The sequence below is a fragment of the Pogona vitticeps genome, chromosome 6 (genome assembly GCF_051106095.1).
Source record: "Pogona vitticeps strain Pit_001003342236 chromosome 6, PviZW2.1, whole genome shotgun sequence".
In the NCBI taxonomy this organism is placed as follows: domain Eukaryota; kingdom Metazoa; phylum Chordata; class Lepidosauria; order Squamata; family Agamidae; genus Pogona; species Pogona vitticeps.
The window spans coordinates 74,697,692-74,711,754 of record NC_135788.1 but is presented as its reverse complement, the minus strand read 5'-3'; the positions used below and the strand labels follow the sequence as shown (position 1 = coordinate 74,711,754).

The 14,063-nt window shown below is 43.0% G+C and overlaps 1 protein-coding gene across 4 annotated transcripts in view; it reads left to right on the top strand.

Annotated features, from left to right (window-relative positions):
• The window catches only part of GRB10 (growth factor receptor bound protein 10), a 190,141-nt gene that overhangs the window by 171,044 nt on the left and 5,034 nt on the right, over window positions 1–14,063 (top strand). For all 4 annotated transcript variants that reach the window (XM_073003891.2, XM_020806217.3, XM_078377599.1 and 1 more), the window contains 4 exons: window positions 2,200–2,316; window positions 3,579–3,645; window positions 6,622–6,709; window positions 13,402–13,495. In XM_073003891.2, coding sequence (XP_072859992.1) covers window positions 2,200–2,316; window positions 3,579–3,645; window positions 6,622–6,709; window positions 13,402–13,495 — 366 coding nt within the window. The remainder of the gene's footprint in view (window positions 1–2,199; window positions 2,317–3,578; window positions 3,646–6,621; window positions 6,710–13,401; window positions 13,496–14,063) is intronic.

Here is a 14,063-nt window from a genome sequence, read left to right as displayed (position 1 = left end):
TCCCTCTCCAAGTCTAGTTTGCTTCCACAAGAACAGGTTGGCTATTTTGGCCCCCTTGCCAAGCTAAGGACAGCTGCACAGTCCCACTAGAGAGTGGGGTAGGTGGGAGGGAGGGAAGGGCACGAGGCCAAAAAGTCCAGGTGGTTGGGATGCAGACTTGGCTGGGGGAAGAGGAACTCCTTTGGTGCCTGCGACAGTTTCACTTTCCAAACAGCAGCCACCCCAGACAGCTCCACTGAAAGCCAACGCTTAGCTAGGGCGCCAGGGTGGCCAACCCATTTTTGAAAGAGAGGGAGAGAGAACAGCCTCAGTGAAGGCAGTGCCCTCTGAGGGCAGCACAGACTAAGTCTCCCCTTTCCTCTCTGTTCTCCCCCCCTCCATTGGAGAGACCGAAACAAACAAACAGACTGCAAGCTGAGGGAATCCAGATTCCTTCCCTCGACCCCCTTTTCTCCTGCTCCTCCACTCCCGCTCCCCCCCCGCCTCGAATGGCGGGCCCAGGCTTGGGGAGATGGATCCTGCAGAGGAGTGCATGCCTGGGTGGTAGAGCTGTGAGTGACTGTGCTGCTTGCAAGAAGACAGCAGGTCTGTGGATGTATTGAAACTCCCACATTCAGTTATGCAACCCTATATGGGGTTGCAACCCACAATTTAAGAAGCAGTGATCTAGGAATGAAATGACCTCTTAAAAGGATTAATGAGCCTTGGGCTGTAGCTGAAACCAAGGTTTCAACAGTGTCCAGAATATGGAAAGTTAAAGAACTAAAGCTGGCTGAGTGTAAAGGTCAAGGCTTGAGAAGCAGGATTAAGGATGTTGGCCCTCTAGACTTCTGCCTTGAATTTGATTAAATAGTTCTGGAACTAACTTTGGCCAAGGCATGAAAAGCACTGTCAGTAATTTCTGTGAGGGTGTATTAGGTAAAGGTCTAAATTGTTTTCTATAAATCTTTTCCCTTTGAACCAGAATTTCATTGCCTGCTTTCTTGAATGCATTAAGTCTCAACTGCACTCTTACCAAAATACTCCTTTCTGCCATGTTCCACATGAGATAGTGTAGAGGTTTCACTTCACTAGTTTAGAGGTTTCATGGATCAAACTTTTTAAAATTAATACATGTTGTGCTTTGAAGAAAAAAATATGTCTTTGTTATTACAATTTTAGATGTGTGAAAAGCTTTCATTTGCAAATATTGTCTTGCTGACTTCAGTTGGGAACTTTCTGGACAGAATGGTAGTTCTGTCATGTTCTTTAGAATTCTTTATCATGTAGGAACCAAAACTGAGAAAAAGACATTTTCGAAGCAATGACTCACAACTTACTAAAATAAGAGTAAGATACAAAAAGGGAGAAAGTAAAAAACTTTAAATTGATATTTTTAAAAAAGGAAAGTACATCCTTGCTGCCCTTCTTCTGCCTCAGTGACCTACCATATACAAAATGAATTAAGAATATTCCTGACTGATACCATAACAGAGAAAGAAGCAACTGAGCATAATCAGCAAAATTTCATCCATTACTTACTTGAAGAATAGGACAATCAGGCCTTAAGTTTATAAACAACAAAAGGCTGCATACAATAGTCCTATGACAAAAAAGCCATTAAAATATGTGGAACTTCTCAGTCACAATTAAATTCAGCCCACTGATAATACTGAGTCCAATCTGTATTGGACTTAATGGTGGTCAACGTACCCTCCATTTTGCAGCCCTTCTGGGTGGGGCTCAGCCTCTCTCTCACACACACAGCTTTGCCCCCGTGTGCGCTGGGTTCTGTTGCAACCGGAACCTAACCTGATCATTGTGCAGAGAAGGAAGAGAGCTGTGTGCGTGCACACCCAGCTCTGGGGTAGTTTTAACTGAAAGAACAGAATTTTATTTCTCTGGAGACACAGTTTAAGAGAGGCAAAAGTACTCCAGGTAAGGCAGCTTTGGTCTAGATTTCAACAAGGTAAACTGCTGTGAATACAGAATATACAGTATAACCTCTCAGGATCTTTAAGAGGTGAGAGTTGTTGGGTTTAACTCAATTGTATGATCATAGCAGTTTGCTCAGTACCATTTTCATTGTTTTGTTCTTCTTGGGAATGTATTTTAAAAAGTCAGAAAATTTGAAAAATCAAAAGAGCTGGAGGAGCATTTTAAAAACATTTAAATAATGAGTGGATTGTTCTATTTTTCTTGTTTAAAAAATCCTTTCAGAGAAGTGTGTCTGAAAATTCTTTAGTGGCAATGGATTTTTCTGGACAAATAGGACGTGTTATTGAAAATCCAGTAGAAGCACAGACTGCAGCCTTGGAAGAAGGACATGCTTGGAGGGTAAGGATGTCCCTTTGCTGATTTGTTATCCAAGTGACCCAAGTGACAAGTGATTGTTTTAACCTAAAAATCCATGTGTCTTTTGTACTAAAATGCCCGGTCAGTCGTTCTGGCTGGAAACATTCACATGTAGAATGCCATAAGATGGGAGTAGTCGGTAGCATTATCAACTGCATCATACAAGCTCCTGTGACACAGCTGCTGGTCATATTTTAAGGAAGTAGGTTACTTGGGGCTGTTTCCTGAATCAGCACCGTTGGGTCCCCTAATGGACCAGTAGGGGGACAGCTGTAGTGCCACCCACCATCTGTATGATATGAATTTTTTTCAGTATTACTGGGAGCAGAGTGGGAGTAGCAAAGATGCTCCTAGGTTGTTAACGGTAACATTTGAAAAGATCCTTCTGGTGCACCTTCCATTCTACACCATTCACAGCAAAGTGGGTATGGACATGTGCCCGTATTCATCTTAATCTGTATCTCCCATCATACATCAACTAGATCAAGGAACAATACATTTAGTATATTGTTCATTAAATATTGTTATCTTGCTGTCTGTCCAGAGACTACAGGATTGTATAAAATGGTCCTTCTCTCCTCCTTCCCTATAACCCATGAGGTAGAATTGTCTAAGATGTGAAAAAAGACCTAAGATCACCTTGTCAGCTTTACAACAAAACAAAGATTTGACACACAGAAGATCATCTTTAGCCTTGAGGGATTTAGAACTGATGCTTTGTTTCATTGATGGAATACTCAGCCAAACCCTCATTTGAATAAGAGAGTAAATTTTACTTAATATGGACAAAAAACTGCTTTTGTTTTTTTGTTTTTTGGTCCCCTTTATGTTTTATTTTCTAAGTGGAAAAAATGTTTTTTTATAATAAAAGTATGATTGGTATTCACAGAAACTGCCTTTCAAAGCCTTTCTCATTTGGCAAAATTATACCATTTTGCCATCGGCCTTTTAGGAATATATTGTTGTATCCTGTCTTTTTTGCAGACACCTCTTCTCTTTCCCTTGATTAGCCTCACAGGGTAGTGGTGAGGGTAAGAGGTAGGGAGTTACCTACATTACCAAGGAAATTTCATGACTCAGTTGGAAACTTGTTGAGGCAGAAAAGTAGTACCTGAGGAGAGAAAAGATTATAAACAATTAGCTCACATATTTTCAACCAGGTCACACTTTGTGAGTTATTTTTTATATATGCAGTTATTCTTTCCTTTACATACACACAATATGACCATAGTTTTGTTCTGCAGAAACGCAGCACAAGAATGAATATCCTGGGTAGCCAAAGTCCCCTTCATCCTTCCACACTGAGCACAGGTAAGACAGATTGCTGCGGATGAATACCTGAAGAGTGGGAGGCCCTGTTAATTTCAGTGCAAAAGTTAAGCTTAGGGGCCAAGCTTACTTTGCTACTGTATTCTTAGGGCATTAAGCCTCATCTATCAGGATAAAAAATGTCTTGAGTATTTTTTGACCCCATGAGAATTCCAATGCATTGAGCGTTAGGAGTAAGAATAGCATCAGGTTCAAGGCTAGAGTTCGGTTTAAATGTACATCCAGACTTCATTTGGATTTGGGAATATATGGAATTCACAGAATACTGCCACACTCGGATAGTTCCAAATAAATTTGAATCCAAATTTAATAGCTTTGAATATCTATATTAATAATTCCTAATCTTTGGAGTCCCACTTGTTCCTATAGATGAGAAAGCAAAAGATGAGGTTTCTGCTTGGTAGGGGAAGAAGTTAAAGTAAAGCTGGTTTCTCAGGCACTTTGGAGGGATTTCTTGAGAAATGAAAAAAGACACTCTGGCATCAAGGGTAGTAGGGGCAGAGAACTCTTCCCATAGAGGGAGATGAAGTGAGAGCAAATCTATAATTAAGAATAAGGATTAGTAGATGTATAGATTCATATGTTATAAATCAACAGGAAAATATAATACAGTGGACCCTTGACTTACAGACGGCTTGACTTACAGACTTTTTGAGTTACAGACTTCTCTGGCTGCAAAATTTAGGTTTGACTTGCAGCCTGAGAATTGACTTACAGACCAGAAAAAAAACCAAAATGGAACAAAAATGGCCTGTTACGGGATTAATCGGTTTTCAATGCACTGTAGGTCAATGGAGACTTGACTTACAGACTTTTTGACTTGAGAACCGCCTTCCAATACGGATTAAGTTCTCAAGTCAAGACCCCACTGTATTAGTTTTCAGCTCCTTTGGGGTATATCAGGTGTGGAATAAAATTTTGCTTAATACAGATTAAGTTAATAGGGGTGTGTGGGGGGTATGATTTTCATTGGAAGGGTTTGTGTTTTTGTAGTAGCAGAATTATATGTTGTTCTTCTTTGGGTAGAGTCTGTAGGCAGTATGAAACATGGGTATAGTAGAAGAATTAAGCACTTGGGAAAGGCTGCAGGAATTTACTGTGCTAAACAACCATACAGTGGTGCCTTGCAAGACGAAATTAATCCGTTCCACGGTTAATGCCGTCTAGTGAAAAGTTCGTCTTGTGAGGCACGGTTTCCCATAGAAATGCATTGAAACTTAATTAATGCATTCCTATGGGGGGGGGGAGTCCAAAACAAAAATAAAAATAAAATAAAGTCACTTACCAGGTACTGTAGACTGAGCCCAGCTCCTCAGAGGGCCTTGGTAGCCCTGAAAAGCCAGAAAAAGAGCGGCAAACAGCTGAGAGCCCAGACCCAGCAGGGGAGCAGCAGCCATTTTGTGCTCTTCTCAGCTCCCTCCCCACCTCACAGCTGATCGACGGTGGGTGTTAGAAGCTTTCCCTGGGCTTGCCCAGCACCAAAAATATATGGAAATAAAAAAAATTGTGCTTTCCCCCTGCCCCTGGGGAAGCCTCTAAAAGCGGCACTTTGCTGTTGGGGGGCCGGGCCGGGCCCTGCTTCGTCTTGCGAAGCAGGGCCATAGGAACGTTCCTCTTGCGAGGCACCAAAACCCTAGCCAGACCACTTCATCTAGCGGGTTTTTCGTGCCGCAAGGCGTTCGTCTTGCGAGGCACTCCTGTACTTTGGTAAGTGCAGTGACTGTACTGTTGAGTCTTGAGGCCTTCCTCATATATTGTTGTAACTGTAGCTGATGGCCTTTTAGGAGGGAAAAGACAACCTGTTTGAGAAAAAATTTTTTTTGCATATTTTGTACCTAGGAAAATGCAATACGTTCTCTATACAGCACATTTATTTGCTGCTAGGAGTTTGTCAGTAAATATTCCATGGCTGTGTTTTGGGTACACATCTGCCCTCCAATAAAAATGCTTGTGTGTTTTTCTGAATGGTTCCATTTTTAGGTTTTATAAACATTTGTTTGAAGTTTCATGCTTCTTCAGTGTACATTTGTGAATAATTCTAAATTGTTTTAAATATGACAACTGATAGCAGATCTTATCCTTGATGTGCTGGCAATAAAACTGATTCAAACACGGAAACCTTTTTCATATCCATATTGTATTCTCTTAATTGATTAATTTATCATTTTACAGCTGCATAAATAAGAAGGCAAATGAGCAATAGATCATGTGACTAAATTTCTCACAACTCTGCTGTCTAACTTGCTATGGAAGGAGCAGAGCACCATAGTTGCATGAAAAACAGGAAAGCAATGATACTTGCTCATCAGAAGGGTGGGGATATGCCTATGAAAGTCTATAACACTATACAGTACATAGAGTGGTGCCTCGACTTACGACCATAATCCGTTCCAGAAGATGGACGTAACTCAAAATGGTTGTAAGTCAAAGCACCATTTCCCATAGGAATGCATTGGAACACGATTCATCCGTTCCAGCATTAAAAAAATACAAAAAAACACACCACTGTCAGACCCATAGGAATGCCCTGGGGCTGTAAAAATAAACAAACTCAAAAATAAACAAAGGAACAAGCCCTGTCGCAACAACAAAACACAGAAACATAAACCCCCCAGCCCAAAACCACGCTGCAAAACCCACCCAGAACAGTTCTTAAAAAGCAGAAAGCATCACCTTACCTTTCCAGGCAGTCCCAAGCCTCCTCCAATCACACACTCTCTAACTGCTGGGGTGAAAGAGCTACAAAGAAGCAGCCTCTTCGCCAACTACAGTTAGCAATTTGAATTTCCCACCCTTTTCCCCTGCCTTTTTCTGTTCGTAACTGGAAGCTCTGGCTGCAAGGCAAAGCAAAATTTTGCAGCCAGAGCTAGTTGTAACTCGAAATGGTCATAAGTAGGGACATTCGTAAGTCGAAGCACCACTGTATATTATATCACTGTTAACTCTTTATTTCTTCAGTTATCCATAGGACACAGCACTGGTTTCATGGCAGGATTTCTAGAGAAGAATCACACCGAATTATTAAACAGCAGGGTCTTGTGGATGGGTATGCATTTTTCATTAAGAATGTACTATTTACAACTCTGTCTGGAGGTCCCAGTTGGAAGCCATGGTCAAGTGCCCTAGTATACCTGAGTTTTGTTTTATGTAGACTAAAAGCCTGTGGCATAAAATGCTTGGAAAATGAATTCAGTATAAAATTCAATAGTATTTTTCTTTCACTGAATATTAATAAGAACAGAGGAAATGGCCTTCTGCAATGTCAGATAGCCTGTCTAAGTTAATACTGTCTACAGCAGAGCTTGGAAGCGTTTAACTACAAGTAGCTACTCGTAATTTATTCCACTTTGCAATAACTGAGGTATAATTAAATTACCGTATTTTTCGCTCCATAAGACGCACCTGATGATAAGATGCACCTAATTCAAATAAATAAATAAATAAAAATAAAACTCCTCCCCAGGCAGCTCATCATCCGGAAGCGCTCCCTGCCCCAGAAGGGGAGGAGAAGGGCTGCTTGGTGACAATGGCGGCGGCGGGAAGACGGTATTCGCTCCATAAGATGCACACACTTTCCCCCACTTTTTTGAGGGGGAAAAAGTACGTCTTACGGAGCAAAAAATACAGTATGCTATGATTAATGTACTTAAAAGTTCCCTAATTTTGTGGTGAAATTGTAATTTGTTACTCACTTTGACAAATAGGGGACATCAGTTGTAGAGGAAGAATATCACATGGGTCAAGTGCTGCCTCTTACAGTCTTGTGTTTATTAGTGTGGTCAATGGGAGGAGGGTGTGTTCTGTACCATAGGCCAATAGCTTGCAGCATTCAGAGGATTTAAAATAAAATTGGTTCTCCGTTGAGTCCATGTATGTACACAAAAGGAAAGTTTTGATTTGGACAGTTCCAGAGCCTCAAAAGCAGAATTGTCTTTGCCTATACTGTGCAAGCGCAGCCTCACTCTTGTCAGTCCATTTTTGTCCACTGTTGCAATAGCACGCATTGGACTGCTCTAGAGCCCCTCTTTTCTTTACTTACCTGCATCACTCCTGCAAAAGTTTTTGCCTTCCTTTACCTCTTTTTCCTACATTTTCCTTTCCTCTTCCTTTAAAAAAGAAGAAAGAAAGAATGAAAGAAAGAAAGGTATTTTGTTAGTGGATTATTTTCTTAGGGGTCTCCCCTCCCCTCATGGCTATTAGCCATTCTCTTCCTACTGATTTATGACCTATGCCTTTAGGAAAAAGTGTGCCACTTGTGGCAAGAAGGTCTCTCAGTCTGATGGGCATGATGCCTGCCTGCCTGCCTTTTCTGTTTAGGAGAAACCCATTTAGTCAAATCCTGCAAAATTTGCCAGATCTTTACCAGTCTTGCCCTTGAAAATCGCCAGTCCCGCGTTCACTCCCTTTTCTGGGAGCAATTTCTTCAGGCCACTGACCCTACTCCTGGGGGACATCTTAATTCCCAAAGTTGCCATCACTCAAGACATGGATCTGGTGGTGCTACCAGACAAGACCCCAGTGTGGGATCCTGAGGCACCTTCAACCTTGAAAACATCCTTGAAATCCACCAAGAAATCAGAGCACTGTAGCTACAAGTGACCCACAGACTCCAATATCAAAGCAAACCAAGCAGAAGAAAAAGTGGCAGCCGACCGACACCAAGCTTCTCATGGCCACCTCAGACTCCCAACTGCCTATCCAAGAGCCTGCCTCTGCTCATATTACCAATGCCCAATATACAGTCTCTGTCTCAGAGGGTAAATACCTTAGCCCCTCTGCACCGAGTGTTGCTACAGGTATCTCTGAGTCCTCCTTCTCCTTAGATTTCTCTTCAAGAGCCATCCTTGCCTCCTCGTGTGCCCGAGGATGAGCTAAGGTCATAATCAAGGTCTCATCCATTGACCCAATGGCCATCCTCACCAAGACATCGTGGCTGGGAATATTGGAGCCTAAAATCATACTCAAATACGTGATCTCCATCACATCAGTATACTCCATGCTACTTGAGATCTTTTCGGTAAACTCTCAGTATTATGAGGACTACTACGCTCTGTTCTTTAGCCCTCTCAGTTTGTCTATGAGGATAGAGGCTGATCATTGCAATCTTGCTGGAGTCAACACAGATCTTGAGACCACAGCAGACTTCGTTTTTGCATTTATGTTCAGTCTCAGTCTCGAGAAACATATGAGCACCCCCTGGGATTGATCCCCCTGATTATCATGACAGGCAGGATGATTCCTATCGCCACCAAGAATCTGAAACCATGCTGTATCTTGATCTCCCTCACCAAGGGCTGGTGTCAGCCCCCAGCAATCTACCAAATTGCACCCAATACAGGGCCAACATCACCAGGCTGCTGCTCATACTTTGGCCATCCAACCTTACTCACTGCAGGTGTTTCTACTGCCTCCTAATCCAGACTTCATACTTACCTCTCAACTGCCACCCAATGACTAGCAGATCCAGATGACACCTCCCATTCCTGTAAGAGAAAAACAGTCAGATGACAGCTTGTACAATTCAGGGTCATATGAGGAAAATGAACCTGCTCTTGTCCCAGGGCCCCTTATCTGATCCAGATGTGCAGGACTCTGCTCCTCTTTCACCCCCAGATACCTCTCCTGCTATAATGATCTGATAGAGAGAATGGTGAAGTCGTTGCATGTCCCAACCTTTAAATCAGTGCCACCAGCAAAAGACTCTGTCTTAGCTCGTACTAACAAAAAAAATCCTACATCTCTTTGGGAATGGCGGTGCTTGGGACTCTGACTGACCTCATTAACCAGTCTTGGCAGAAACCTTCCTCCATCCCACTCACATCTCGCTGGACTGGTAATTTGGTAAATTTATCCAAAAGGATAAAGCTACATTTCTCTTTAAACATCCTGTAACAAACTCTGTCATAATTCAAACTGTCCAACTTACTGTATATCTAAAAAGCACTTCCCCTTATACACCTGCTAAGGTCATAAACTTGACTTACTGGCCTGCAACGTCTACTCATTGGCAGTGCTCCACACGTGCATAGCTAATTATCAAGCTATGATGGGAGCTTACCACCAGTTCATTTGGGAAAAATTTCAGCTCATCATTGTCAGTCTCCCCCCACCCTGGAGAAGCAGACACTTGTTATCTCTTTCCAATAAGAGGCTTGCACACTTGCCAGCCAACAAATCCACATCACATAGTAAACTGCACAGCAAAGAGCATGGTGGTGATTATTACTCTCTGACGGCATGCTTGGCTCCATTCAGCGGTTCTCCCTGAGAACTCAAAGTCTCGGATTTGAAGACCTCCCCTTTGATGGGGATGGCCTTTTCAACACTGACAATAATGCAGGACCTTCACAAAAAGAGAACTGATGCTAAGAAAATGGGCATTATTAACATATATTGGTCGATGCCACAGCATTTCCATTCTCAGTAGAAGTGCTCTCTCCTGTACACCACCTTCAAGTCAACGTCTGAGTGGTCAAAAACATTAGACCAATCTACTTATCAAAGATTCATTCCAGTTTCGTCCTCTGTGAAATACAAACCAACGATCTTCACCAAGAAGGTGGAGAGGAAGCCAAAACAGCAGTTTTGATGAGCTTGACACATGCCACCTTCTCCATCACATATCCACACATACAGACATATGCTTAGCACCCTTTCTTCACATCTGGCACACTATCACCTCGGATATGTGGATCCTCAACATCATCATCCATAGCTACACAATAGAATTTTCTGCTGTCCTGCTCACTGGACATATATGACACACTCCACACTCCATTTTCCTTGAAGAAGTTTGCACCTTGCTGGCAAAAGGAGGCATATCACCTTCATCATCTTTTAAGTGGCTTCTTTACCTTACCCAAAAAGGATGGTGAGTTGTATCCTATACTCAACCTCCATGCCCTGAACAGAATCATCACCCCAAAATGTTTCTGACGTACCACTTCCATGCACTCCTCTTTGGCCTCTCTACAGCCCTGAGAGTCTTCATTAAATGCATGGTGCCAGTGGCTGCCTTTCTCAGAAGGCAAGGCATCACTGTCTTTCCTTCCTCAGCCATGAATGACCACTATTACACACTCCACCCAAAGACTCATTCAGGCCCAGCACATAATTCACTCAGTGCAATGCCTGCCAGGGCATTTGGTATCCACCACATCCATTTTACTGTACCTCATGCCAGACTCAGAATGTGGCCACTCCAATCTTTTTGCCTACTTGCCTACAATGACAGAAGGGACTCCTCTCACAAAAAAACACTTTCTTCTGCCATGACTCAAGCACCAGGTTCTCTGGTGGACACCCCAGAGTCACCTATGGGTCAGCACTCCACCAGCAGCACCCATCTCATAGTGATGCAAAAAATGATAGAATGGGGTGCACACTGTCACCTCAGGACAGCACGGGTACTGTGATCCAGACACAAGAGGTCTCACCATATCAACTTCCTCTAACTTTTTGCGGTTTTTAATGCCCTACAGGCTTTCAGGAACATAATCCATGGCTGCTGTGTCCAGATCTCCATGGACAATATTGTACTGCTGCAATGTTCTGTGTGAAGAAACAGGGCAGCACCAGGTCCCTGAGCCTCCTGTACCTCTCCAGCATCATCTGGGAATGGTGCATCACCCATTACATTTCTCCAATAGCAAATCACATCGCTGACATGGACAACGAAACAGCAGATCATCTCAGCCGAATTATGACCCAACCCACGAATGGAAACTATCCCACAGGGTTTATGATCAACTAATCCTCTCATGGAGTGAACCCTCTGTGGACGTCTTTGCAACCACCAGCACCTAGGGGGTGCCTTCACCATGGACTGGACTAGTGGCCTACTATACATGTCCCTCTCTTTCCCCTGATCCAGCGCACACTCATGAAAATCCTGCACAACAGCTCTAATGTGGTCCTTATTATTATCCCTTGGTGGCCTTTCCACGAATGGTTTACGACCCTGCTCCTCTTTGCCACCCAACAGAATTAGGCTGCCCCTGCGCCATGACCTCCTCTTTCACCACTGGGACACAGTCCTCCATCCAGACATTCTTCACCTGAAGCTCACTGCCTGGAGGATATTCCCCTCCTCACAAACATTTTGAGACAGGCCTGGAACCCATCCACAAACTGTCTCTATAGCTACAGTTGGAAAAAGTCCCATCCTTATATGTCTTCACATGATCTGCTGCACTCTCTGGTTCTCTACCTATTGTCCTAGCCTTTCTCCTGCACCTCAAGCAACAGGGCCTTTCTGTAAAGGTCTGTGCACCTTTTTTGGTTCACCAACCAGCTGGTCACTCATCCTAATGCTTTTTCACGCACCAGATGGTTAAGATGTTTATGAAAGGTCTTCAGAATGCCTAACCCAACGTGTGGCCCCCAGAAGACCCTTGGTCTCTCTCACTGGTCTTATCTCCTTTCAAGCCACTGGTGATGACAGACCTCCATCTCCTGACCTTTGAGACAGCTCTTCTGGTGGCCCTCATGTCTGATTGCCAGTCAACAGAACTGGCAGCCATCCTCTGTTACCCTCCACATCTGGTTTTCTCCCATGACAAGGTTGCCCTCTATACAGATATATCTTTTCTACCCGAAGTGGTCTCCCATTTCTTCATGTCACAACCTTTGATTCTACTTACCTTTTATCCTTCACAGTAGAAAGACCTCAAACGCTCACTCCGCTCTCTGGATGCTATGAGGGCCTTGGCATTTTACGTAGACAGGACAAAAGATTTTAGGCAAACAACCAGGCTTTAAGTCTGCTACCAGATTCTGAGAAAGGGGCACCCAGTATCCTCCCAGTATTTCTCCAAATGGATCACCTTGGCCATTTCCCTCACTTTCCAGCTACCGAGCAAGCCATTGCCTAGAACCGTTTGTGATCATTTCGTCAGGGGAGTATTCTCTTCTGCTGTGTTCTTATGTGGCATACAGGCCATTGCTGAGCGGCTACAGAGTCAAGGCTGTAGGACTCACTACAGATTAGATTTCAGAGCTCAGAGATGCTTCCTTTGGCTGGGCTGTTTTATCCCAGTTAGACGTAACTCCCACTTCTAAACTTTAACTTGCCGGTCACCCCTTTTGTGTGCATACATGGACACCATGAAGAAGAAGTGTTTACTCACCATAACTATGTTTCTTCGAGTGGTGATCCATGTATCCACACAACCTGCCCACCTCCCCTCATGTTTTGCCTTCTGTCTTGTGGTGGACAATAGGGACTGACGAAAGTGGGACTGCACATGCGCAATATAGGCAAAGACACTTTCACTTTTGAGACTCTGGGACTTTCCAACCCAGCGTTCACACAGGCGCAAACCCTTTTGTATGGATATATGGTTCACCACTTGAAGAGCCATAGTTACAGTGAGTAACTACATATTTTCGTTGGAAGCTCTGGCATCAGCTCCCCAGAGGATTAGAAAGAAATCTGTTCCAGTCCTAGTTGGAAGTGCAAAGAGCACCTCAGAGTACCTTGTCTAAAATTGTTTCCACTGACCTGGAATGCTCATGACAGAGACTTTGAAACTTATGTATGTATTTGTTTTTCTAAGAAGTGTGATGCTGCCACAGTTTTGTTAGCATAATGAAATAATTGATTAAATTCCAAATGAATTATGTATTGCTATAGACTTTGTACGTGCATCAAAGGTAAATGACATAATAAAGCACTTAATGTGTAAGAAACAGTTTGCAGTCAATGTAATAGAGACATATACTGCTTTCCCCCCCTAGGCTGTTTCTTCTTCGGGACAGCCAGAGTAATCCAAAGGCATTTGTACTTACGCTGTGTCATCATCAAAAAATAAAGCATTTTCAGATTTTGCCAGTAAGTACAGTAATTTTTCACTGTGGTATAGATTTCACTACAGAATGTGTTTTTTAAAAAATTGTTAGAAACCTTTCAGTTGACCTAACAAAAATGTTTGCTTCTTCAGCGTGGCCTCTGTGAATACACACAGAAGGGTTAAATCAGCGCCTGCGCTGGACCGCTCGGAATTTTCTAGAGCTGAACCAATTCCTTTCACCCCGTGCACCCGATGCACATTCTTAGACTCATTCCAGACCTTTCCTTCAGAGGGCTGAAGGCTCTCCCTCTCTCATTCTCTCCTCACAAAATTATCACCAGTTGGTTGATTAGAAAAGGAGCACATGCCTGCCGCTCTCCAGGCACTAGACAAGTAAAAGGTGTCACCCGATTCAGCCCTGTTTTTTCAATCATAAATGAAAAATAAAAAGATGAGAAGCCTGATATACTTTCATTGACAGCAAAATAGTGTGTGTGTGATCTAAAAATTGCAGGACATTATGGTCCCACAGTGCTTGGAGAATTGAGAAATACCCTGTTTTCCAGAAAATAAGACCTAACCTGAAAATAAGCCCTAGTATGATTTTTC